General features: G+C 38.4%; 1 protein-coding gene across 1 annotated transcript in view; it reads right to left on the bottom strand.

Moving 5' to 3' along the window:
• col14a1a (collagen, type XIV, alpha 1a) overlaps window positions 1–27,409 on the bottom strand; it is a 179,941-nt gene that overhangs the window by 133,791 nt on the left and 18,741 nt on the right. Inside the window, exons 5-7 of the mRNA XM_037677253.1 lie at window positions 19,516–19,632; window positions 13,500–13,643; window positions 10,334–10,423 (exon numbers count right to left, since the gene is read on the bottom strand). Coding sequence (XP_037533181.1) covers window positions 10,334–10,423; window positions 13,500–13,643; window positions 19,516–19,632 — 351 coding nt within the window. The remainder of the gene's footprint in view (window positions 1–10,333; window positions 10,424–13,499; window positions 13,644–19,515; window positions 19,633–27,409) is intronic.

Below are 27,409 nucleotides of genomic sequence, written 5' to 3'. Positions count from 1 at the left end.
TAGCTACTCTAGATCCATGTATTCATTATGCTGGCTTCTATTCATCAACTTTGCATCTTCCTTGTTTCGTATTGCTCAGCGTTGTACTGCATCCCTCGGACCACAAAAAACAAAAAGAATAATTTCAGTAGTGCATTTCAGTAAAATACAAACAAATTCAGGTACACAAATATCTGTACCGGCAAAGAAGTAGAAAAATTTAGATTTGGGGTTCCCTATGGTAGACTGTGATTCACACTGAAACAAAGTCTTATCTGGACCCACTGGTAGTTAAATTTCTATAAAATTAATTATTGTAAAATGAATAAGTTTTTTTTTTTTTTACTTGCACACTGGTTCTAGCATTAACTATAATTTATTTTAGGCTGACCGGTTTTCTCAGCATTTTCGTTAATTAGTTGTTGTGGCTTTTCCACAATTCACAGTAATTCATGTTAGGTGGTACAGATTTTTTTTAGCATTTACGGTAATTCCCACTGATTTAGTTGATATTAATCTAAAAGTTGAGGCAAAATATAAAAAGAATAACCCACATACATACAGTTTGGAATTATGATTAGCCATAAATACAGAAACCACACTTCACAGGCGAGAGTTAGTTACCCTCTGCTGAGATGATGAATATTATCCATCTATCTATAATCTTTACCCGCTTCTTCCTTTTCAGGTCACGGGGTCACTGGTGCTCATATCCAGCAGTCACTGTACGAGAGGGGGGTACACCCTGGACAGGTCTCCAGGGGCCCATAGAGACAAACAGGCCAGGTCAAAATGATGTGCTTGATGGGCGGGCCAGGCCGGGTCAGGCTTTGATGCGGTTTTAGAAGCGACAGCATTTTTTTTTTTCCTTGGATGTGCAAATGCTGAGGAGGATCTGAGGCCATTGCCCTGGATTACCTGGATTATTTTTCACCCCAAGTTAGGATCGCGGTGGATTAATATTTTTCTTACCCAGGACTGAAGAGAAGGCACACTAAAGCCTTTGGACATTGAAGATCTGGTGAAATTGTTTCCTTTTATTTTGGCGTGCCAACGCCTAGATTGAGTGGGCATCTCCCTCATCCTCCTGCAAAATGAACTTTCCTTCAAACAGGATAGTTGGACTGAAAGTTTGATCAACTTGTTTTTTATTTATGGAGTTCATGTGTTGATATGGAAATGTTGTGGGATGAAGTGTTTGTGGGGCATAAATGATGGCTTGATTAAATTGTGTTAACTGCCTTAAATGTTAACCTTTGTGGCCAATCTATTATTAGTTTATTCATGAGAGCTTTTTGCCTGTGCGGATAAATTATTTTCTCTAATTGGTTATTCCCACATCTCAGCCAATATATGTTTTTTGCACTGTCAGCTCCAGGCATTGCCCATGACTTAATTAGGGTTTTATGTAATTAATCCCCCTTTGACCTTAGTTTTGGGGGCAGGTTGTTACAGATGGACAACCGGATCATCAGCCACGTGCGTCCGCTGACCATTAATAACTATAATAACTATAATATTATAATAACTACAGTATAATAATCCACTGACTCTTGTTAATAAACAAGAACTCTTATAACTTCCTTTCTTTGAAATACGTTTTTTAAACTATCATGTTAAACTGACTTGTTTACAAAAGCAGTAAAAGCTTAATTGAAAAAAAAAAGTCTATTTTATTTTAATTTTTTTCTGAGTTTGGGCCTCTAATTACAGTTAATTATTTGATTTTGGGTCCGGCTCGGAAAAAATTATACAGGTTTGGGCCGGGTCGGATTTTTTAGGCCCGACTGCTACTCTAATTTAGAGTTACCAATCAGCCTAACATGCATGTTGTTGGTCTGTGGAGGAAACTGGAGTACCCGGAGAAAACCCACGCATGCACGGAGAGAACATGTAAACTCCACCCAGAAAGGTCCCAGACCGGGATTTGAACAGGTGACCTTCTTGATGAGAGGCGACAGCTCTACCAACTTTTCCACCGTGCCGCTGATGAATATTAATAAAAGAAGAAAGAAAAAAAAACATTTATTTTGTAGCGACTGTCAACTGTAACTCACTGGCCTTCAGCTCATCTTTAATAACATTGGTCCCTGTAGTACAATCTGTTTGTGCATGTGTAAGAGTGAGTATTGCTTCCCAGCCTCAGTCGTTCTGGTTAGGTTCTAAAACAAATTGAAAAAGGCACCGTAGCATGAAGGAACGAAGCTCCTTTTGGCCAGTTAGGTTTTACGGCTCTGTGTTTTCCATTTTGTGTAGACCTGCTGTTGGCTTTGCTCTGACTGCTTTATGTATAAAAGCAAGCCAAGAATTTAATGAGAGGATTGATAATGATATAAAGTCTATACATCCAAGTATCCAAAGATGCCTGAGAGTCATCTCTGCCTTCTTATTGATATTGAAAAGGACAGGCACAAGCACATTAGGTTTAATTAGAAACAGCGAGTTTGTTAAAATAGGATGTTAACATTTAGTTTCTTCATTTCAAATGGATTATTCAATCAATAGTAATTCTAAATCTATTTAGTTCTCCTCTGATGTTCATTTTGGCTTTTCACAGTCCTGTGTGTAAATCCCAAAGACAGAATGAGGAGGCGTTGGTGTCTGACCTCTTAGCTCTGCAGCAGAGAAAGTCAAAGAACTGAAATAGTGTCACACTCAACAACAGATCTGTTGGATTTTCACATCTTTCATTCAGCAGTGCCACCACGTTAAGGCCCTGTCACACAGTGATATGTCGCATCAGCGATGCCAACAAATGAAAATAAGTCAAACACGCTGGTGTAAGTCCCATAAGTTAGGTGTAAGGTTTGAATAGTTGCCAGCACACTGATATACGATGGTCAGCCCAAAAATGGGTTCATGCACAAAAATTTCAGCATGCCACAGACGTATTGCTCATAAGTTTTGAATAAGTTACAGGTATGACAGGTTAGTTACTCATAAGTTGACAAATGTCAGGAACCAGCTGGGCAACCGTGTACATACGTATAACTTATTTCTAACCTATGTGCACGTTTCACTTGTGCAGAGGTTTTGTACGTTAGTGGCCGAACTTGTGCGCAGCATGTTGGAGCACTTTGCGAGGATCACGTGACATGAAATATAAAATCAGCTCTCTGCACCCTCAGTCACTTAGCCCAGTTTTGCATTATTCAACATGCCACGGAAGAAATCAAACAAATATCTAGTCAGAAAAGCTGCAGCGGGATCCTCCATCTCTGTGGTGGTAGTTGTGAACCTCTGAACCTCATTAATCCAGCAGGAGGGATGAGTTGCTCATCACTTGTACCCTATATGAGTCTGAACTCAAAATGCTAGTAACTACACCAGTTGCAAGTTATAAAAATGTTCAGTAAGTTCTTGGCTCATCAGCTATACATTGAATGTGAATATACTTGGCCCTCAGCATGCAAAGACAGTGAGCCAGAGCCGACTGGGAACTCTCAGAGCCTTTAAATTCAGTTCAGCTTATTTATATAGCGGCGAGTCACAACAGAAGTCATCTCAGGGTAGTAGAACACGACATGCTGTCAGAGCTGCAACACATGCTGGACTCTATTTTAAGAGAGCCTGCTCTCGCTCTCCTCCATATCTCCATCCCTCTCTGATGATCACACAAATACACCTCACTCCCCTCCCTTTGGAACCCAGAACATTAACCCTATAAGGCACAGATATTACAATACATTGTGGAAACGTCTGATATAAGTTACAGATATGTTAGAAGTAAGTTGCACAACAATTAGAAATAAGTTACTTGTTTCACAGCTGTCCAGTTTATTTCTGGCGTTTGCCAACTTATGCATAACTTACCTGTTGCATACCTGTAACTTGGGCCTAACTTATCAGCAATGCGTAAACCATACACTTAAAATTTTGCATATGTACTAAATTTCTGTGTGGCATCATTATACGACAAACTTGTGCCATCAAATATCAGCATGCAGGTAACTTATTCAAAACTTACACCTAACTTGTGTGACTTACATCAGGTGTTTGTCATTTTGTTCATTCGCTGATGCCATACATCACTGGGTGAAAGCCGCCCTCATCACAATCTGCTCCAACATGCTTTGTATACGTTCAGCATAAGTTACACTAATGTTGATCATAGCTCTGCTTAAGTCAAATAACCGCTGGCATAGGCTTGTATAAGTTATGTATAAACTAAGGACAAGTTATGGATAGGTTTCTCATAGGTTATACATTTGCTCAACACGTTAGCAATATGTATACGTACAAAAATGGCTCCCATTTGATTTCTTTATTTAATCTTTAGCCTGTGTGTTGAAAGAAAATTACATAAGTTGATATAAGTCTTGTAAAATGTTATAGTGTGACTGGCCTTTAGCTGAAAACACGTGATCAGGCAGAGTTACACTACGTCGGTGCAGACAGGGTAAAAACAAGAAACACAAGAAGGATTTTTATCACATTAGAATGTGAGCAGTGAAGAGGAAATTTTGTTTATATTTACATTTTTTATGTATGCCGTTAATCCACAAATATGTAATTATAATTTATAAGTACACATACAGTAAATGATGTTTCAGATTAACCTATGTGTCACAGTTTTCTGCAGGATAAGAAACCATGGATGCACTCCAAAGCAGGAACTTGAAGGAATAACTTAAAACTGTATTCTATGAAAACAAACGGCTGACATGGATACAAAACTTATATTTCCTGGAGGGAAAGCACACAGAGCAAAAACTGGAACAGGCATGAAGACTGTCTAATGCTCCACTGGCAAGTAAACTAACATGGAGGGCTTACATGAGTGAAAACAAATGAGGTAACAACCAAGAGTTGTGCTAAACAAAACCATGTGCAGGTGGGAGTGGGCATGGCAGGACAAAGAAGCACGCTCTATCTATACAGAGGAAAACTGCACTGAAGACAGACTGATCACACAAACATGACAAGGAACTGAACTAAACATCAGATGAGCAAGATAGAAATAACAAAAACGCACTGACCAAAATAGAACTGAAAGCTAATCTTAAACACAAAGACGCATTAACAAGTAATCAAAATCCTAAAGACTGCTTAAAAAAAATAAAGTTACAAACACACTAAAACAGTTTTGTCAAATAAGTATTACCACACAGATGCTTAAACAAAAGTTATCATTAAAAAAACATTATTTAGGGCCAAGTGCCAACAAAAATACTTGGTCTTACACAGAGGACTGTTAAAGGGATTGTTCATATTTTGTCATAAAAGGAACTGATATTTATTGCCAGTAGCTGCAGATGTTCTTACTGACTTTGAATAGATGAGGCAGAAGTTAAAGCTTTTCTATTGAGCAGTAGAATGTAAAATTAAAATGCATACATACTTTATTCATACTGGTTTATTACAGATTTTAAAATAAAGGAAAAACAAGGATATTGCAGAAGAGATGTCCTTTGAGGATATTCCCTGCAAATAGTGTTTATACGGAACCGAGGTTCCCAACAAACGTTACTAAAGTGAAAAATGGGAGAATTTACAGTTTACAATTAAAAAAATAGATGTAATGTAAAGAAGAAAAAGTTACTTTCTGTGGATCATATGAAGAAAAATGAAATCTTTATTAACGGATTTAATTATTTGTATAAAACAGTTTTAAGGAGATTGGTATCCCTTTGTCTCAAAATGGAAGCAACATATAATTAAGTTTTGACACTTAAAATCCTGTAAACAGAGTTTGAAAGGCAAGTACAGAGATGTGTTTACATTCTGGAGAGTAAAAAAATGTATTTTAAAGATTTGCCAAAAACAAGTACTTTAGTGGATTTTTTTTTTTTCTTTAGCCAGCAAAGATCACAAGCAAATTCATAGTGATATTTAAAAAAAGAGAGATCTAAAATGTGTCAGTTTTACAAAGTTCAGATAAAAAGATGTAACAATATGTGGAAAAGAAACAGAGAAACTATCTTCTTGAAAAAAATGCACCACACTGTTTGCTAATGTTGCATTCAAATACCTCATGCAATTTGTTAGTACTCAATTTCTGCAGGGAACAACTCTCAGTTACTACCACACCAACTTTTAGTTTAATAACTACAGATGTATAATGGACTGTGTTGTAGCTACAGTAAGATTAATTAGCAATGGAATAACTCTAAAGCATAATTAGTTGTAAATATACAACCAATATTTACTTGTGGAGTTTCATTCGAACCCATCCATCCATCCATCCATCCATCCATCCATCCATCCATCCATCCATCGACTCTCTTTTACCCACTTTTTCTTTTCAGGTAGCGGTGCAGATGGCGTCTGTCTCAGCAGTCACTATGTGAAAGGCGGAGTACACCCTGTATAAGTCACAAGTCCATCACAGGGACATACAAAATAAATAAATGTAAACGAATCCCTTTAGGGGAAACAATTCTTTAATTGCACATGTTCTTCTAACCATAGTGCACAGTTGATTCTGGCTGACGTTGTCAGGCCTGTTCCTGTTGAGCACAGCAAGGCCTTCTATTGGATCTGCCAAAAGTTTAAACAACTTCGCAATTTCTTAACACTCAATATGTGATGGGAATCACTTTCAGCTTCTACCAAACCAAATTTTAGCTCAGTATCAGTAAAATTACTAAAGCTGAGTAGCCTACCATAGTTAGCTAAAGTTTAGCTGTGGCACCTATCGTGAACTGGGTGGACTACAAAAGTTAATCAGTTGTAGATGCCCTACTTTCAGAGTTTTATTCAAATCTGTCTGCCAGTGGTTCATTGGATATTTTGCAAACAAACCATGAATGATTGTGCACTTTTCATGCAATAACCCTGCTTAAACCCTTATAAATCAGTTTACTCCCCACGTTTACAGGAAGGAAAGAGTGTAATAACAAAAAGGTTTTGTAAAGAAGACAACCTGACATGAAAGCAAACTGACTGCTACTCTGGAACAAAGATGGACTGCTAATCCACACACACACAGAGACACACACACAAGCACTGTGAGACTTTCTATAGCATCATCTCTTAGGAGCTCAGCAGGACACTGGTATTATCACCTCAGAATATAAATATACACACACAGCATCACAGCGAGAGAGAAGAGGAGCCTCTTCTACTGATCCACAGTGACACATTATTATTATCACTACCGCTGCGTACGCAGACATGCTCGCTATATTCACTATTTCTACAGAGGCTCAGCAGGATATTATTATAATCCCCAACAGGTTGGAGGCAGAACACCAATCAAAGTCTGCGGTGCTACAGAGAATGGAAGGTGGGCCTAATAACAGAAGGCTGAAGAAAATCCAGCTTTATAATCTACCTACTGAGATGGAAGCAGAACCGAACAGGAGAGATCAAAAACCTGTCTGCTTTAGTATCTGGATATACAGTAAAAACAAGTGGATCCAGAGGTAATTTAACTATTTTTTTACAAGTTCAGTGTGCACAAGTAAATCAAGTGAACATACATTTTGAGGCATTTTTGCTTGTCCAGTTTTGTGGATCTCAAACTTTCTAATATGAACCTGTTCACTTCCTCACATTTACAGCTGTAAAACAGATCTGCAAATTGGATTGGTGAAATCTGGATTGTCTACAAATTTTATGGCTGCGTCGAAGCTTGGCAGCACTCAGACTGAATTATGTAGAGCTGCGTCAGGGAGCTAGAGCAGGCTGTTATCAGGACTGTGAACTTTGGGAATAATCTTGGAGAAAGCTGTGAGCTCGACTTTCGGCGTAAGGAATCAATTCGGCTGTTTAGAGTTTCCATCAGAGAAATGTACCAGCAAGAATGTAAAAGGTAGAAACTGCAATTCACAAGTTCTGCCTGGCCCAAACTGTGGCCTTGACGGCAGACTTTTCTCAACTCCTCCTGGCATGTTTAGAAAAAAACAAAGATGCTTTGTCTGTCTCCTCACCCCTCCCCCAAGGCCGTGGACATGTGACGGAACCTCATCTGAGCTGATGATGAATCTCTTATCTCTTACTTATATAGTGCTTTTCTATCTAGTCAAGATACTCCAAGTGCTTTACAACACAATCTGTGCCCTCTTTTACCCATTCATACAGCACTCTCCTAGGTCTATACAAGATAATCCGAATCTGTAGACTAATCAGAGCTTTATCACATTCAAACACCGATGGGACAAATCGGAGGCAATGAGGAGTTCAGTGTCTTGCCCAGGGACACTTCACCATGTGACTGCTGGTGAAATTGAACCCCCAACACTCCCAGTGGAGGACAACTGCTCTAACCACTCAGCCACAGCTGCCCCTGGATAAGTATTTCAGAAAGTTAATTTCTGGCTTCAAAGATGAGACACTTCAACGACACGTTTGGGTTTTGATTGGACGGACTGACTCACAAATCAGACCTGGACCTGTGCTCACCGCTGCAACGAGTCACTGTTTTTTATTCAAAACAGTAATTTTGTCATCATTTGTCTGTAGAGTTGGCAACACATTTCCCACAGACTGTTTTACTGTTAGCTGTAATAAATCAGCCACTGTATTTATGGGTTGATCTTTAGTGGATTTCCAAACTCTCAGAAGACCTAAATGTTTATATTTTAAAGTACATGTGTATTTTCTTAAGTGTTTCCAATTTCAATGCATGCTATGTTAACTTTTATGTGAAATGTGTCCAGCACTCTCCAGAATTTGTCATTAGTATCCAGCAACTGCACCCCCCCCCCCCCCCCCCCCCACACACACACACACACACATTTATTTTACTATCATAGCTAATGTGAACCATCATACCCAATAAAAAACATCCAGTAAAACATTACCTGATGATGTCTTGGTTAAAATACACTGATACTGGTGTCAACAAATGAAGATGTCCAAGTAAACAAAGAAAAAAAAGTTAAGACTTTGAACATGTGGTCCACGATATTAGAAGTGACGTCATCAAGCTTAGTGCTGTCTCAAATTTGAAAATGAAGACGAATAAACAAAAACAATCATGAGTATGCCTACTTGTAGTTAAGAGCAGCTAAAAATAACATTTGTGATTTTTGTAAACATGTAAAATGTTCCAAAGTCCACACAGATTTTACTTGACATGGATGGTGATTAATTACTTGTCAATTACTGTAAATTAAAATTGTAATATAATATAATATATATTTATATAATATGTACTACAAAGTATATTTATATACTATATGTACATAGTATGTTATATGTCACACAGTCCATAATATCATACAATATGTTATCAAATGGGCAGCACGGTGGCACAACTGGTAGAGCTGCTGCCTCTCAGTGAGCAGGTCCCTGGTTCAAATCCCGGTCCGGGGGCCTTTCTGGGTGGAGTTTGCATGTTCTCTCCGTGCATGCGTGGGTTTTCTCCGGGTACTCCAGTTTCCTCCCACAGACCAAAAACATGCATGTTAGGCTGATTGGTAACTCTAAATTGTCCCTAGGTGTGAATGAGAGAGTGAATGGTTGTTTGTCTCTATGTGTCCCTGTGATGGACTTGCGACCTGTCCAGGGTGTACCCCGCCCCTCGCACATTGATTGCTGGACATGGGCACCAGCGACCCCCGTGACCCAAAATGGAATAAACGGGTAAAGATAATGGATGGATGGATGGATGGATGACTTCTCAATCAACAAACAGCTGCACAGACAGGTGTGAACAAAGAGAGACTCAACCAATTTCAGGAACTGGGAATGCTTGTGGGATTTCTGTCTGGTCTGTCTTTGTGCACCTCCCAGCGTTTTTACATTTCTAGTGTTTCTGCTCCTGCTCACACCTGCATTGAATCCTAATCACCCCAGGTGTTCCCCACTCAGCTTTATTAGTCTGTGTCTTGTCACTCCCCTGGTGTCTAGGCATTATCCGTTCACGGTATCATATCTTGCGCTATGTTTCCATCTCTTCCTGGTTCAAGTAAGTTTTGCTGCCCCGTCAGCAGTTTTATTTTGTTATTGCTTAAAATAAATAATTATCATTGTTTAACCCTGAGTCCTCCTGCCTTCCTGCACGTGGGTTAAAGCTGATCATGTCACTGCTTCATCTATCTTATCACTTCACATATTTGCTTTACCTTGTTGGGTCAGAAAAAGGTGCACCCATCAGAAAATGTATTTAAAAGAAAAAAGTATAGAGTTCATTGTACTTGTTTCTCACAAAGTCCTTATGCCACTGGACTCCATGGATGCACAGACTCTAGACATAGTTTTGGATTTCTGATCTGCCAAGTTTGTGTTAAAAACAGCAACACTGACTGTTTTTCCATCCTCCAAACACGACTAAGGTAACAGGTGGGAGACCGCTTGAAGAAGAGATCCTTCAATAGAATTCATTTTATTTACATTTTCATTTAAAGAGCAGAGATTTACACACAGTCTGGTCTTTTAGAAACAGTTTTGTGTGTGTTTGTCATACCCCCAGAGATCTCGTTGGCTTCGACAGGAGGCCCAGCTGAGTCCGTGGGCTGGTAGGCCTCAGTCTTGTCCCATTCATCACCGCTTTCAGCTTTATGAGCTAGAATTATTATTATTATGCAAAAAAAAAAAAAAAAAGAATGAAATTAGAATTACAAAGGTCATCTTTCAACTTTGCACTACTTACAATGTTCTTAGACACTAAATAAACAAAATATTTCAAGACAAATGTTTAGAAACAGTGGCTTGTGAAAGTATTAATCCCCTTTTGTATTCTTTCTATTTTGTACTTGAACAACTTTAGCATAAAATAGGTTTTAAATTTGTTTTAAATGAATAATTATACAATGAAATACTCCAGATTAATTAAGTTAAATTATAAAAATACTTGTTTTAAATATATTTTTTAATCTAAAATGGAAAAATGGTTTGGTAAGTGTTCACCCACACATACACATAGTAGTACTATCTTTTGCAGCAGTCAGAGCAACAAGTCTCATTACTTATGTCTCCATAAGCATTGCAACATGTAACCACTGAATATTTTAAATCCTTTTGACCAAACTGCTTCAGTTCCTTTAGGCTGGATGGGTGCCGCTTGTTTCCAACTGTCTTTAAATCAAATCTGAAAGTCTCAGTTGGGTTTCAGTCTGGGCAGTCCAAGTCTCAAATTTAAAAAAAAAAAAAACTCAGATTCCTTTTCAATAATTTCTCTGCATTTAGCTCCTCTTACAGGATTCCCCGTCTCTGCCAATGACAACTATCTACGCAGCATGATGCCTCTACCACCATGCTTCACTTTAGAGATGGTGTTCTTAGTAACTTACTGTATGAGAGGTGGTAGATTTGCTTCAGAAATGGTGTTGTCCTTGATGGCCTAAATGTTTAGCTCCTTTTTCATCACAAGAAATTTTAAATATGCCAGCATTTTTTAAAGCCAAGTCTTTGCTCAACCACTCTCTCATAATGCCAGTCTCTGTGCATTTTACATTAGCCCTTTGGACAGTCCCTTCCATATCTGCAGAAGAGCTGTCCAGCTCCATCACAGTCACCTTGGCCTTTTGGTTGCTTTTCTGATTAATGGCCTCCTTACTCAGTCCATGAGTTTTGATGAATGACCCTCGGTTGGAGAGTGTAATGTGATGGTATCAACCTTTTATTTTCTAATAATTAATTTAATGGCGCTCTGTGGGATATGCAAGGTTTAGGATATTCTCTGTAGCTCAACCATCATTTTTACTTCTCTGTAACTGCAGTTTGTGGATTCTCGGACTGAAAAAGTTTTTCACATGAAGGATGAAATGTCTCAGAAAAAAAAAAGAAACCGTCCAGATGACCTGACTGAACATTGTTGGATTTGTACCTGGATTATTGAGCATGAACTGTTGGTATTCTTTGTAACTGTCTACGACCTGTGTGGAGATGTCTTCATGTTGTCTCTAGCTTGGTAGTAATTATTATATGCTCATCGTACAGACATAATCTGGTATGGTCTTTGTTTGTCCAGAAGAACAGACGTCTGTCCATCTGTCCATACTGTATGTCTGTAAACTTTCTCTTGTCTGTGCCATAACTTCTGATACACTCAGGACCATTTAAAACCACTTTATACACAGTTGTAACACCACTAAACGGCATGGTGCATCATCTTTTCATCACCCCAGCTTTAAGGTCAAGGTCAAAAGTCTAAAAAAAAAGTTCTTGTTAACTTCATATGAACAAAAAGAACAGCACACAATGTCAGTGCAAAGCAGGCAGTAGTAGGATTTCATTTTTTAAAATTTGTCCCGGCACTGTTTATATGTTTGAGTTGTGGACGGCCATTTTCTCCGACACCTCCCGGTAAACTCGCTCGTTCCTCATTGCTCGGTCAAGCCCACGCTGTATGTGCCCGTCTGACAAAACTGACAAGGTTTGCACCTCATCATTTGACCACGGAATAATCTGATTTGCAGCTCTCCATCTCAGTAACACACATGTACACTCAACAGTCGGATTGAAAATGGCACTTCAGGAGGAGTTTGAAAGTACTGCCTTGGCTCATACAGTGACGTTAATCCGTTGGCCAATTGTCGGCTGCAGTTTGACATCAAAATCACTTGCACAGCTCGGCTCGCTTGGAACCACAGCTGAGGCGGTTCCAAAAACCAAGCAGGAACAGGGAATGTGGACAAGTTTGGCCGATGCTGAGTCGATGTGAGCTGAGTAAACCAGGAAGGGTCTTATGAGGTCTCTCTTGCAAATGAGTCCCTGAGGCTCAGTGGGATTAACCTGTATAAATAAAGGTTGAATGAACGAATGAGGTGTGGAACTGGTGTTGATTCTGGAAACTATTACAACAGATGGATGTCATTTGACACTGAATTAAATTATATTTATTTAATTATTGTTTCTAAATAAACAGTTGAGGTTTCAAAGCAAAGAATGCCCTACTGAGATTTTTTTTTTAGATTGATTTAAAACATGTTTTTTTTCCCATTAACTTCAATAATCTGTAGGTGTTTTTTTTTTTTTGTAAAATAGTTATCTATAATAAAATTCAAAATTTAATTTATTTTCATTCATTCATTCATTCAGTCAACCTTTATTTAAACAGGTTAATCCCATCGAGCCTCAGGGACTCATTTACAAGAGAAAACTGAATTTTTTAACAAAGAGGGATGACAACAACAATAGACAATCATAAAAGATGTGTACAAATTTAAATTATTATTATTATTTATTTAAGTTTAGATTTTAAATTTAAGTTTAGGGTGTGAGGCAAGAAGAATACTTTTGCAAATGACTGTAGGAAATGATTAAATATGATTTAAAACAAAAACATGAAATAAATTAGAACGAAATTGCTAGAGAGAAAACATACTGTATATAGAGCACAAAAATGAGAGGTAAATAAAGCAATTTGAATTAAATGTTTAAAGTTTGAGGAAGAAAAAAGTACAAAAAAGAATATATAAAAAAGTTACAATAGAACTGAAATGCTATTAAATATTTACAGTCATAGAAAAAAGAACAAATACAAACCAAAATTGACTTAAAGGCTATTGAAGGAAACAGTGCAGATCATAACAATATTCAATGTAGAAGAGTCAAGTTAAATCTAAACATGAAGAGCAGAGAGCAACAAAACAGAGAACAGTGGGACAGAAGTATTTTTTTAAACAGACCTTTAAATCTGCCTTGAAGGGGTCTGCTCTGTTCTTTGCCTCTAACAGCAACAACACTGAAAACATAGTCCTTCGAAGGTTTGTAGTCTGTTATCAACACGTTAGTGTCAGATTTCGACACTATGACCTCCTTCTGTTGACCACCTGAAATACAGAAACATTTTAAAAAGTTAGATTCAATTATTGAAAGTTAGTTATCAAAGAAAGTCATTTTAAAGTTAGATGGATTTCTAGTTCTGTGTTGCTTGAAATATTAATTTAATATATAAATATATATTTATATTAGATTCAATTCTAGTCAGAGTTTTAAAATGTAAATCCATCATAAAAAATAATATTGTCCATCACTGTAAATTCAGGCAAACAATGTGATCCATAAATATTTAAACTCTACGATGGATTTGCTTCTGCAAACCTTCATTGGGAGTTCAAATTTCGTCTTTATGCAGGCTGTTAAATGAGAACAGAAAACCCATTTGATGTTTATTCAATCTTTACTGAATCTTTACTTTACCATTACCTATTAGAGACAATTCTTTAAAACAAGTCTCCTGAACCAATGAATGGCTTTCCATGGAACACTTAAAAAGGATGTACATTTACAGTTGATTAGCTTTGGCAGTAAGTGAAACTTTTCTCCATCCACTCCATCCTGCCTGGACACTCTTTTTCACCTCTTTACCACACTCCCCATTTTCCTGGATAATTGAACCCAAGTACTTGAAGTCCTGCACCTTTGTGACCTCTGCTCCTTGTAGCCTCACTGTTCCACCGGCCTCCCTCTCATTCACACACATGTACTCTGTCTTATTACGGCTGACTTTCATTCCTCTTCTTTCAAGTGCATACCTTTACTTCTCCAAGTTCTCTTCCACTTGTTCCCTGTTTTCACCACAGATCACACCATCTTCAAACATCATAGTCCACAGGGATTCCTGCCTGACCTCATCTGTTAGTTGGTCCATCACCAGAACAAACAAGAAGGGGCTCAGAGCCGATCCTTGATTCAATCCCACCTCCATCTTGTCATCTGTCACTGCTACAGTCTATCTGTCCTGCTGTCCTCATACATGTCGGGCTAACATACTTCTCTGTCACTCCAGATTTCCTCATGCAATACCACACTTCCGCCCTTGGCACCTTGTCATATGCTTTTTCTAAATCCACAAAGACACAATGGAGTTTTTTCTGACCTTCTCTGTACTTCTCCATCAGCATCCGCAAAGCAAAGATGGCATCTATGGTGCTCTTTCTTGTAAAGAAATCATACTGCTGCTCACAAATAGTCACCTCTCATCTATGGCTAGCTTCCACAACTCTCTCCTTCATTGTGTGGCCTGTCAAGTTAATTCCCCAACTTGCCACAATTATGTACATCACCATTGCTCTTAAATATGGGCACTAGCACATTTCTCAGCATATATCTCCTCCATTCCTCAGGCATTTTCTCACCCTCAAATATGTCATTGAATATCTGAGTCAAAAACCTCACTGCCATCTCTCCAAGTCATTTCCAAACCTTCATTGTATGTCATCAGGTCCTATTGCCTTCCCCTTCGTTCTTTTTAGAGCTTTCCTAGCTTCATCCTCACTAATCTTTCCCACTTCCTGGTCCACATTTTTATGACCTTTACTCTTCTTTCCCTTTCATTCTCTTTATTTATTACCTCCTCAAAGTACTCCTTCCATCTTTCCATCATGCTCTCCTTACTTGTTCAAATGTTACCATTCCCATCTTTAACAAGACTAACCTGCTGCATATCCTTTCCAGCCTGATCTCTGTCTTACCAATCAGTACAAGTCCTTTTTGCACTCTTTAGTGTCCAGCCTCAAATACAACTTGTCAAACACCTTCTGCTTTCCCTTTGCTACCTCCCTCTTTTCTCTAAATTGCATCTCCTTATATTCCTGCTTCCTCTCTTCAGTCTTCTCACTGTCAAATTTCTTCTTGGCTAACCTTTTTCTTTGAATAGATTCCTGCACTTCACTATTCCACTACTAGGTTTCCTTATCCTTCATTCTCTGTCCAGATGACACACCAAGTACCTTCCTACCCATCTCTCTAATTACTGTTGCTGCAGTAGCCCAGTCATTTGGAAGTTCTTTCGTACTACCCAGAGCCTTTAACACCTCCTCTCTGATCTCCTCGCAACATTCTTCCTTCTTCAGTTTCCACCATTTGTTCTTCTTCTCTGATTTTACTCTTTTTCTCTTCTTCACAACAACAGTCATTCTACACACAACCATCTGATGCTGTCTGGTCACACTCTCCCTTGCCACAACCTTACAGTCCCCAATCTCCCTCAAGTTTCCTCTTCTACACAGAATGTAGTCTACCTGCGTACTCCTGTTTCCACTCTTATAGGTCACTCTATGTCCTCCCTCATTTGGAAATAAGTGTTGACTACAGCTATTTCCACTGTCTTGGCAAAATCCACCAACATCTGTCCTTCCTGATTTCTTTCATTGACGCCAAACCTGCCCATCATTTCCTCATCCCCTGTTTCCTTCACCAACATGTCCATTCAAGTCTGCTCTTATCACCACTTTCCTCCCTGGAAATACTCTCTACCACTTCATCCAGATCCCTTCAAGAAGATCGTTTTCCTCTATGTCACATCCAACCTGCCAAGCATAACCACTGACAACATTTAGCATCATATCTTCTACTTCTTCCTTCAGACACATCACCCTATCGGACACTCTTTTTACCTCTACTACATTCTTTGCCAACTCTTCCTTCAGGACAACCCCTGCTCCATTTCTCTTTCTATCCACACCATGGTAGAACAGTTTAAACCCTACTCCAATGCTATGAACCTTGCTGCCCTTCCACTTGTTCTCTTGGACACAAAAAATGCCTGCCTTCCTTCTCTGCATCATGTCAGTCAGCTCTCTACCTTTGCTATTTTCCCCACATTGAGTTGCAACCCTCAGTCCTACATTCTTGACTTTCTTCTTTGCCCTCTGTTTCCTGACATGTTTCCCTCCTCGTCTTCATTTAACAGTACTGTAGCACAATTTCTGTCAGTGCCCTGTTTGTCAATAGTACCAGTGGTGGTCGTTGTTAATCTGGGCCTTGACCAAGCTGGTATGATGTCACTTAGATGAACTCACATGATAGTTTTGGCATGTTTTACGTCGAATGCCCTTCCTGACACAACCCTCACCATTTACCCGGGCTTGGGATCAGCACAAGAGTTACAATGGTTTGTGCTCCCTAGTGGCTGTTGTTGTTTTTTTAATACAGATCACACAAATGATTATTTTCAGTGCTTTGTCAAAATGGGTACAGTTTCATTGTAAAAATTATCTGTTTAAAACTCACATAAAAGTTGGCAGGGATATGCATTGCTTTAAGAAATGCTAGACCTTTAGTTGTAATATGTGGTAAGCACATTTATATATATATATAATACCCATCAATAATCCTTTTAATTTGACCTTGGTATGATTACTGTGTGAGACAAAGTGTGTACATTTTCTTCAGTATTTTCAGCCTTGCTCCTGGTGTTGACAACTTATAACGCATGTAGGACAGAGGGAGATTAATGTTTCAGATGTTGATTAGCGTCACTGCACTGATTCACTGCTGTGGTAAATACATCAATCCATCTCTGCTGCAAGTGTAGACGCTAACACCATCAACTCACAAGTCACAGCAAGCTTGCAACACTTACTGCATCTTTAAAACTGAAATATAGACATATTTTCACATTATGCCTCTAAGTTTATTTTCATTGTACAGAAGTTCCAGACGGTTACGACAATAAAACTGAACTTGTTTCCTTTGGATTCAGTTTTTTCTCCAGTAAGATCTAAAACAAGAAAGAGACATCTGGACATAATGTTCACAGAGACAGCATTCACTATTTGAATTTCATAACTGAGGCCAGATTATTTAACAAATATCTAGTATTTTGATAATTATTTAGCCTGAGAACAAATTCACCAAAGACAGATATGTAGGTTACTAAAGACAAATTGATGAGTAAAACTGACCAGGTTTTAAAGATGAAGAACTCATCCTGTGAATCAGTTTTCTTTTGTTTTGTTTTTTTAAGTACAGTAATATTTCTGCCTCATCTAAACCTCAGTTGTACTATTTGCTGGATCTGAGAAAAAGACATTGAATTAAAAGATTAACTGCCAGTCCATGTGATTTTATAATGTTTTATTCTTGTCAAAAATACTTGAGCTATTGAACGGTTTTTATGGTAACTTTTGTACACCTTATCTGACTCAGATGCAGTAAGAGACAAAGGAGACAAGACTGGCTTCTTGTCTTCATTATTTTTATTGCCATCAAATAGATTTTTTTTAATTGCATGAACATAATAATGATCTTTAAATTCCAATTTGAAAGTGCTTTTTGTAAATGCCACAACAACTGTGCTGCCATCCTTCCTGAGAAAGAAGAAACCATAAATGTGAGTTATATATCTGTTTTTGGTTGAAAGAGGAAGCAAGAAACTGCCAAATTAGGCTTTGTTTTAAACTAAAGGTTATGTGTAATAACCATATTTCATATTCAGCCCGTATTCAGTCATACACATTGTTTTTTTCTGGCTTTATGAGATTTATCTGCCGTATCAAGTGCAGCATTAATAACATACTACATGCAGGTGGAGTTGCTGCACCAGTGGAAGACTGAAAGCTTGCCTGTGAATGCAGGTGCACTGCGATTACACAGTAAAGTGGATGTCAGCAGTGTTTAGAGTGATTCTTGCTACACTGTGAATGCACTCTGTCTGCACAATGATCACCTACGGACACATGCAGAATAAAAGACACACGTTGTCTCTATGCAGTAATCATGCAAATTAATATGAAACTAGATTTTTTAAAATAATTTTTCAAAAGTGCCAAATCAGCAAATTACAACTTATCTTTGTAATAAATTAGATAAGAAAAAAAAAACGTACATATAAACTGTGTAAGTCTCACACTTACTGCGTCTTTAAAACTGAAATATAGACATATTTTCATATTATGCCTCTAAGTTTATTTTCATTGTACAGAAGTTCCAGACGATTACGATAATAATTGTCTAAAGAACTAAGACAAATAAATGTTATAGCTGTTGCCAGTGGTTTATTTTGGTCTCCATGGAAACAACACACATGTTTCTCACTCCCTGCTTCTAAGTTAAGAGGCAGACAATAATTCAGACTGAATGTTAAGCCTCAACTAAACACAAACCACTGCATGAAAACTATCAGCTAAAATGTAAAAATTCTTAAATGGTGAACAGCAGAAGACTTATAGTCACAATTTTTTTTATATATTTCTACAGTTTTTTTGTAGGAGATATGACAAGTTAAAATACTTTAAATTCAAGTTTGGAGAATATTTAAACTGCAGTAAAAACATTTAAAATATGTCTACGCTAAAGAGCTCCAAAAATACTGTTTACTCATGTGATTCATTAAAATGTCATAGATTAAATTTTTCCATTTTTGACCTTAACACTCCCCCCACACACACACACACACACGACACATGGCCAAATGACTGCCATTTTTATAATTTTGCTAAAAGTAAAACATACTATTCCTGATCCAGCTGCATGTTTTGGTGTATAGTTAGATTTTTTAACAGCAAAACAACATACAAGACAAAACATAATAAACATTAATGCTGATTGTAGCACTCTTGATAAATGATGTAGTTTATCTGTCCTGGACTGACCTTCATCATGAGTTAGTACAATTCCTCCTACTGTCCTATGTATCTATTAGTCCTGTTTTTATAATCTGCTGACAGGCTCCCATATTCAGCAGAAACATTTTCTTCAACCTTTTAACTTGGCAAAGCTGCAAAACAAACCTTGAGGCCTCAGCATCTCTCAAGAGTGTAATTATTTCAAAGAAGGTTTGATAAGATGTAAATTGCATAATCTTTTTTTGGCAGATAGAAAATCCAACTCCTAATTCCTTCCTCAGGTGTTTAGTGTTACACTAGTCTTCAGCAAAGGACTGTGTGAACATGTGTGTGTGTGTTTAAAATGTCCTACCTGGTATGCTGTTGTAGAAAAATAAATAGCTGTCAACATTTCCTTTGGGCTCCCGCCATGAAACAAGGAGTTTGCTGGGACTCTGCACTTTAAAACGCAGCCTCCGTGGAGCTGAAACTGAAGAACAAAGTTACTTTTAAAATAAATATTAATAAAAATGCTAATGTCTAATGAAAGGAAGCAATGTTGAGCAAAAACTTCCAAGCTATCAGTCAAAACATGATAATTAAAACAAAGTTACCAAGAATATAAGCCCCATATAGTAAAATCTGTAGTAAAAAGAAAAAAGAAAATGAAACACAAGTTCAAGAAAACTTGTGTTTCATTTCTTGAAGGAATGCACCAAGGAAAAAGGAATAAATAATTTTGTGTCTGGGCAGGTTTCAATGAAACTTTCAGAAAGTAGTCATTGGGCGTACATCTAAAACTGATTAACTTTAGGAGCTAACCCCAATCAAAATGGCAAACATAAATGGCTATAACTGCCAATTTCAATTCAATTCAATTATACTTTATTAATTCCAAAGGGAAATTATTTGTTGTTGTAACTCGTTATCCTCAATGTTAAAGATACTGATGACTGTAGGCAGGAAGGATCTCTTATAAAGGTCCATCCCACAGTGGATCCTAAGAAACTGGCTGCAGATGCCATCCAATCCATCCACCCAGACTCGGATGGCCTCTCAGTTCCCCTGGACTGTAGGACCGCCCAAATGCTAGGCAGAACTCCTCCCAGAGCGATGGCCACTCCTCCCAGCAGTCTGCCGAGCTCCTCATCGCTGCAGACAGCCAACTGTAGATGCTGAGGGACGATCCTGTCCTTCCGCAGTCATGAGCCGTGTTTCCTGCTAGTTCCAGGATCTCAGTGGTCAGGCACTCGAGCACAGCTCGCAGGTAGATGAGAATGCATCCACAGAACATCCTTTTCAACTCATTTGAAATTTGGGGTTGTAGTTGAGATATTATTTGAGCTTTTGAGATGTTAATCAGCTGTTGTTGGATGTAGAAAACTGCCTTGTTGCCATGGTTACGCATCATAACAAATGTCCAAAACTAAAAAAGTTTCAGTAAAATCCTTCCAGCTGCACAGCATCTGATACCAGAGGAAACAGGCATCCAAAAAATGTGATTTACATCCAGAAAAACAGGAATTATTTTACAGACACAAAGCATAAATCTGGTGTGGTGGTAGCTGAGAATCATCCCCAACACTGACTGTGGCTGAGTGGTTAGAGCAGTTGTCCTCCAATGCAAGAGTTGGGGGTTCGAATCCACCAGCAGTCACATGCCGAAGTGTCCATGGACAAGACACTGAACCCCTCATCGCCTCTGATGTGTGTCCCATCAGTGTATGAATGTGATAAAGCTCTGATTAGTCTCATTAGAATGATTTGTTCAATTAGCTTTGTAGAGATCTAGTAGAGTGCTGTGTGAATGGGTAAATGAGGACACAGATTGTAGTGTAAAGTGCTTTGAGTATCTTGATTAGATAGAAAGGCCCTATAGAAGTACAGTCCATTTACCATTTACATAATCTGAGTGCATACAGATCTCTCAAGATTTAACATAGTAACAACCAAAGTGGCTAACGCTGCTATTTTCCATTATAGCATGATCTTAGTATAAAACTCTGGCCTGACAGGTGGTAAGTGATACATATTCATTCAAGGAATGCTAACTTTTACATTTTTAGATAAAATATTTAACTGAAATAAATTTCCATTTGTGCACAAATGAAGTGGTTGCATATGATACAGAGAAAAGTATAAATTCTTGCTCACATTTGCTTTAGATATAACAGATTTTGCAGAAAATCTGATTTTTTTTTAAATTATTTTACTAAATGTGGGTTTGATCTATATACTATGAAGTAGAGGCTGTTAAGCAAATTATCAAAGATGCAACTGACCTGAGAAAAGGATGCAGGGTGCTTCAAACATTAAGTGAAACAAAAAAATGTGAGCAATTGGGCAGAGATCCAGACACTGCGGAAAACTAAAGCACACATTCCTTGGAAAATAGGAAGAATATTTTACCGCTGCAGTTGCAAATGTCACACAGATGGTTGTGTATTTGTTTTGAGTGAAACTTGGCTCTGTTGTAACATGTTTAACTTTACAATCCAGCTGGATGGACAGACATTCTTCCATGCAAACTGAGAGACGGACAACTATGATAAGACCCGAGGTGGTAGTCTTGGTGTTTGAGTGACGAGGCAAGGATTTTAATTGTTACAATTCACTTTCACAACTGCCGGAGTTTTTTTTTTTTTGTTTGTTTTTTTCATTTACCCTTTATTTATACAGGTAGTCTCATTGAATCACGAGAACTAATTTTCAAGAGAGACCTGTTTAGGGAGCAGGTCGGGGGGTTGAAGACCTTGCTCAGGGGCCCAGAGTGGAGCAAATGAGTTTGGAGGCAGGTTTGGGTGTTTCACCTTTTCCACCCACATTTTGGTGTTGACGGTACCTGGAGTTGAACCTGCCACTTTCCAGTCACAGGCCCATCTTCTCTAACCTCTGCGCCACCACTCCCCCAAATATGATTATGTGAAATGACTACCTTCTAGCTGCCATGAAATTAACAGCCACTTTGAAAGTATGCACCCTTCTGCTAGCATTAACATCCAGAAGACTTTTGGGGAAGTTTTGTTTTAGAGCGTCAAATTGTGTTATTGACCATTTTATTTTGACTGAAACTTTTAATCTTGTTACCTTTTTTTCACTTTCCAACCAGCGTCAAAAGAGGAAACAATGAGCAAGAACACTGAAGGAGCTTATAATTAGGGATGCACAATATTATTGCCACGGTATCTGCCTATATTAGCGTTAAAGTTAAATATCAAACATCGGTCATTCCATCAAAATAACTCACCGATATAAAAGACGCTGTTTTTGTATGACAACCCAGTGGCAAGGATGCCTGTAGCTGCAGCACAACGTGATGACATCACGCGTGCCTATCTGATCTGATCACGGCGGAGAGGAAGAAGTCAAAATGTCAGCTGTGTGGATGGTTGTTGTTTTTTTTCTTTGTTGAGGATATTGGCTTCTGAAGATTTTTGGACTTCGTTGAGCCTAGCTACATCGTCCCCAATCAGAGATATTTCTCTGACGTAACCTTATCAGAGTTACAAGCCATCATTTCCATCATCATTGAGAAGCTAATAGCTGATAGCACTTGGGTGAGTTTTACCACAAACATTTGGACATCATGTTAGCCCCGTTAGCATGATTCGTCTTACGGCACAATGGATAGACAAAAACTTCTATCTTAAAAAGTCTGTCCTTCATGCACAAGAGTGCAGAAGATCCCACACTGCAGCTAGGAACCTGGAACAAGCCTCCACAAGTGAGACAGCATCGCAGGTGATTAATGCTAATAAATAACATTTAACACTTTTCATTTAGTATAAGTTAAAGTGCCATGCATATCATCTGACTGTTACTAAATATATGTCACCAGCTCTTACAGCTGTTGCACAATTTTTGTAGCAAATAAGCCTAAATAAGAGGGTTATGTTCTGACAAAGGAAAGTATATAAAAATATTGGTATCAGTTATTGGACAAATAAGTTTTAACATATATCGGCCAAAAATCCAATATCGTGCATCCCTACTTATAAAGCAGCTCTTTGTCCACACCTTAGACAATCAGATTAACATTATATATAAATGCAAAAAATGGGCAGTACTGTTTCTCTCTGTGTAAGCATCATGACCTCCATTGTAAGGAGAATCTGCAATAACATTATCGCCCTTGACTACAAGGACTCTAACCACCTCTTTGCTCCTCAGGGTTCCAGTCCCCTCCCGGGCTTATTGCATTATTTCTCTCTTTATAAATAAACACTATAAACTTGTTCTGAGTCTTGGTCTCTGTTCTGGTCCTTGTATCTGGGTATAATCGTCACAGCTAATAAGCACAGCATGTTTACTATTTAATACTTGATAGGATTGATTTTGTTGAGCAAAATCCATCATCATTAACATTTGCAAGAAGAATTTTTTTTTTCTCACCAACACTGATTTCAGCTGTTCTCCCTAAGCATCTTTAAAATCTTAGCCGCAGTCTTACCTCACATATCCTATTTAGGCCCCAACGCTCAGACAAGCCAAAACAAAGGGAAATGATTTCATCCTCAAACTGTCAAATAATGACGAGGCCTTCTGCGTTTTCTGAGCAGGTATTTAAATGTTATGTTTGTAGAAACAAAAGTACAATACTTCAAATTTTTACTGCTTCATTGCTGCTTTTCCTCAAGAAATAAAGCAATGCCACCAATCCAACCTTCCAAAGGCATAATGATAAAAAGGTATAAACAAACTACACAATAAAACTGAATAATTTTAGGTGGATGTTAGAGTTTTGAAGAGGAAAAAAAAAATGCCCTGAGTCCTTCTACCTTTTGTTTTGCATCTTAATGATCACATGCAGCTTCTGAATTATAGAGAAATCAAAGTGAAAAGTAGCATAATTAAATCCTTGCATGTCAAGATCCATAAGTTGCAGACGAAAGCGGAGACATTAATTTTGATAGATGGCATAAAGCTGGGAAGGCTAACAAAACACGAGGGTCTCTGGGATAAATTACCCTTCACAATCTGATACTTCTGTTCTTTACAACCGTTCAGCCATAAATATCATTCAGGAGATCCACATTTCACACTTCCTCTCTCTGCCAAGATTCTTTGTAAAATACTTCATGTTTCTTTCTTGTATTCTCACAATATGGTACACTTTGAAAATATGACAGAAAGCTTGGATGGATCAGACCTGCCCCAATCCTACAGGATGCACGTCTGGATTACACATGCACAGAAAAACAAAATCAGAAAGAGTCTCACCATGATCATCAGAGAGCTCACATCTGTATGATCTTCCTGCCAGGTAGCAAATACAGCTTCAAATCTTTGGCAGAAATGTGGTGAATGTGCAGCATTTCGACAAAATTTAGCTCCAGCAAACAATCTGACCTGCCCATGCCTCAAAATAAATAAATAAACCAACTATAATCCTAAATTAAATTATTGCCAATTGCTAAAAAGTAAATAAAAAGTAAAGAGTTATTTTTTTTACTGTGACGTTAAACTCTAAACAAAGGAGTGTTCAATTGTGTTTATGGTAAGTCATAGTTCTGTATGTACCTCAGTTTTTAGGGTAAAAGTACAAGCAGTTTTTCTAAAGTTGTTGTAAACAAATAATAATCCTCCAAAAGTCAAAATGAAAGACAAACCAAGATTGCTGGTAAGGAGGCTCTGGGCTAGCTTGGTCCTGCACAACAAAGTCTTGACAACTGGTAACATCACTATATTAGAGTCATTGTGCTGTTTTATTATATCTGAACTGTAAACTGTCATACAGGTCATTTGTCAAAAAAGAAAAAGTTTGAGAAACTTCAAAACTAAAATGCATATCAATCCATCCATCCAGCATCATCTTTACCTGCTTCTTCCTTTTTGGGTCACATGGGGTTATTGATGCTCATATCCAGCCTTCACTGTGTGAGAGGGGGAGGACACCCTGGACATGTCTCCAGTCCATCACAGAGACACATAGAGACAAATGAGACAAACAACCATTCACTCTCTCACTCACACCTAAGGACAATTTATAGTTACCAATCAGTCTAACATGCATGTTTTTGGTCTGTGGGGGCCCCTGGACCCCCGGGGGTCCGCAAGCCGGTGCTTGGGGGTCACTCCCAAAACTTTTTTTTTTTTTTAACAAGCAGTTAGATGTTTAACAACCCATTAAAACACAAAAAAATGCAGGAAATCACAACAGAGTGTATTATCTTTGTATGAAAACTATTAAAGAACAGGTCTTAAATATTAATGTTACACAAATATCTCCATTGCACACTCACACACATCCACTTACGACTGGGGTCGTAACAATTAAAGAGTCAAATTGAAGAAAAGTATTTAATAACTATGAGGAGGTCCCTGAAACTTTTTCTCCCCTGTAAGGGGTCCCTGAACCCAAAAGGTTTGAGAACCCCTGCTTTAAGTTAACATGTTTATCGACTCCTTTTCTGTTTTTGCAGTTGGCTGGAACAAATTGCACTCTTCTAGATGAGAATTGGAAACACAGTCTTGATCTAACTCCTTACCAGTTCATGATTTCTGAACCATGATGGTTCATAAGAATAGTAGAACCGTTACACCCCATAATTAGGGTCTAATTTCAAGTCAAAGCTTGAGTTATCTCATGCAGAGTGTAAAACAGAGAAGATACTTTATTCAGTCCTTCTCAAATAGTGGGGCGCGCCCCCCTGGGGGGGCCCGGAGCAAGGTCAGGGGGGGCGCATGTGACCCCGGGGAACATTTTGCGGCAGGGATTTGTTTTTTTGTTTGTTTTTGCACCATTCTCATTGTGTCGGCAACTGTTTGCAAAAATCCGGCAACTCTCAGACTTACTAATAATAAAGTTATGAACAAATATGTCTGTCTTGTCGTTTGGGGAGCCATGATTGAACCGTGTCTCTGTGACACCTCCTCAGCTGGAGATGCTCTTGACACTTGTCACCCACAGCACGCATGCGACAGAGAATAAACTCAAATCGAGAGCGTTACCTGCCTTTTACTTTAACAATTTATTTTTAGTTTGTCAAAGCACAATTTTGTGTGTTTTTTAATGCAGAAGTAATGTTTAATAAATGTTAGGACTCTATTCTTTACTAACAAGTCCTCTGCTCTGGATGCATTTCACCCACAGCACGCAGCAACAAAGAGTATAAACTCAAAGCGAGAGCGACACCTGCCCCCTCTTTCTTAACTGGGCTAAAGTGATGGAAAGGCAGCTAGACTTCCCACTTTTTGAGAAAATGACTCCTCCCAGGTTTAAGAGTAGTGAAAGCTAAAAGAGAGAATCCTCTTGATGAGTAAATGCTCACCAGTGATCCACTGCTCCAGCCTCCTCATAGTCATCGTCTCTGTTTCAGTTCCAGCTGAGAGCTTCCTCTCCCCATCTCCTCATTTGGTTCATCTAATTATTGGCACCTTTTCTCTTTGTCTGACTCCTTTTCTGTGCTTTACTTCAACTCACTTATTTATTTTCTGTTGCTCAGTCTCTTTGTTCAACTTTCACTCTTTCTTAGCCATTTCATTGTTTTATTTTCTGAGCTTACTGACGTGTGGCACGGTGGCTCCGATAGTAGAGCGGTTGCCTCACAATGAGAAGGTTACCAGATCTAATCTTGGCCAGAGGTCTTTCTGGGTGTAGTTTGCATGTTCTCTTTGTGCATATATGGTTTTCTCCAGGTACTACAGTTTCCTCCCACAGACCAAAAACATGCATGTTAGGCTGATTGGTAACTAACATTGTCTCTAGGTGTGAGTGAGAGAGTGAATGGTTGTTTGTCTCGTTTGTCTCTATGTGTCCTGATGGACTTGAGACCTGTCCAGGGTGTCCCCTGCCTCTCGCACAGTGACTGATATGGGCACCAGTGACCCTGCGACCCAAAAAGGAAGAAGCGGGTAAAGATAATGGATGGATGGAGCTTACTGTCTTTCATTGATCCTTCTTCAGTTTCTTTTCTGCCTTTCTGTTCATTAGCATCGTTATCTTTCTTATATTCATTCATATATTCTCTCATTCCTTTTTACTTTTTGCCTCAGTAATTTATTCTTCCTCTTTTTGCCATACCAGACATAGTTTGATTTTTTTCTTCTGATCCTTTATTTCCTTCCTCTTCCCCCTTCCTTTAAGTCTGCCTCTCCTCTCAGATAAGCCTGGTACTGACTCTGCTGAGTACTCAGACTACAACAGCTTCACTAATACTCAGGATTTATGGATGACAAATGCTTGCTCTGCTGCCACAGGAGAACTATCCTGTGTCGTACTTAAGGGAGATGGAGGCAGCATGTCTAAGTGTGTGTGTGTGTGTGGG

This window comes from Nematolebias whitei, chromosome 5 (genome assembly GCF_014905685.2).
Source record: "Nematolebias whitei isolate Nwh7 chromosome 5, NemWhi1, whole genome shotgun sequence".
Lineage (NCBI taxonomy): Eukaryota > Metazoa > Chordata > Actinopteri > Cyprinodontiformes > Rivulidae > Nematolebias > Nematolebias whitei.
The sequence above is the reverse complement of the archived record's forward strand: the minus strand, read 5'-3'. Positions and strand labels throughout refer to the sequence as shown.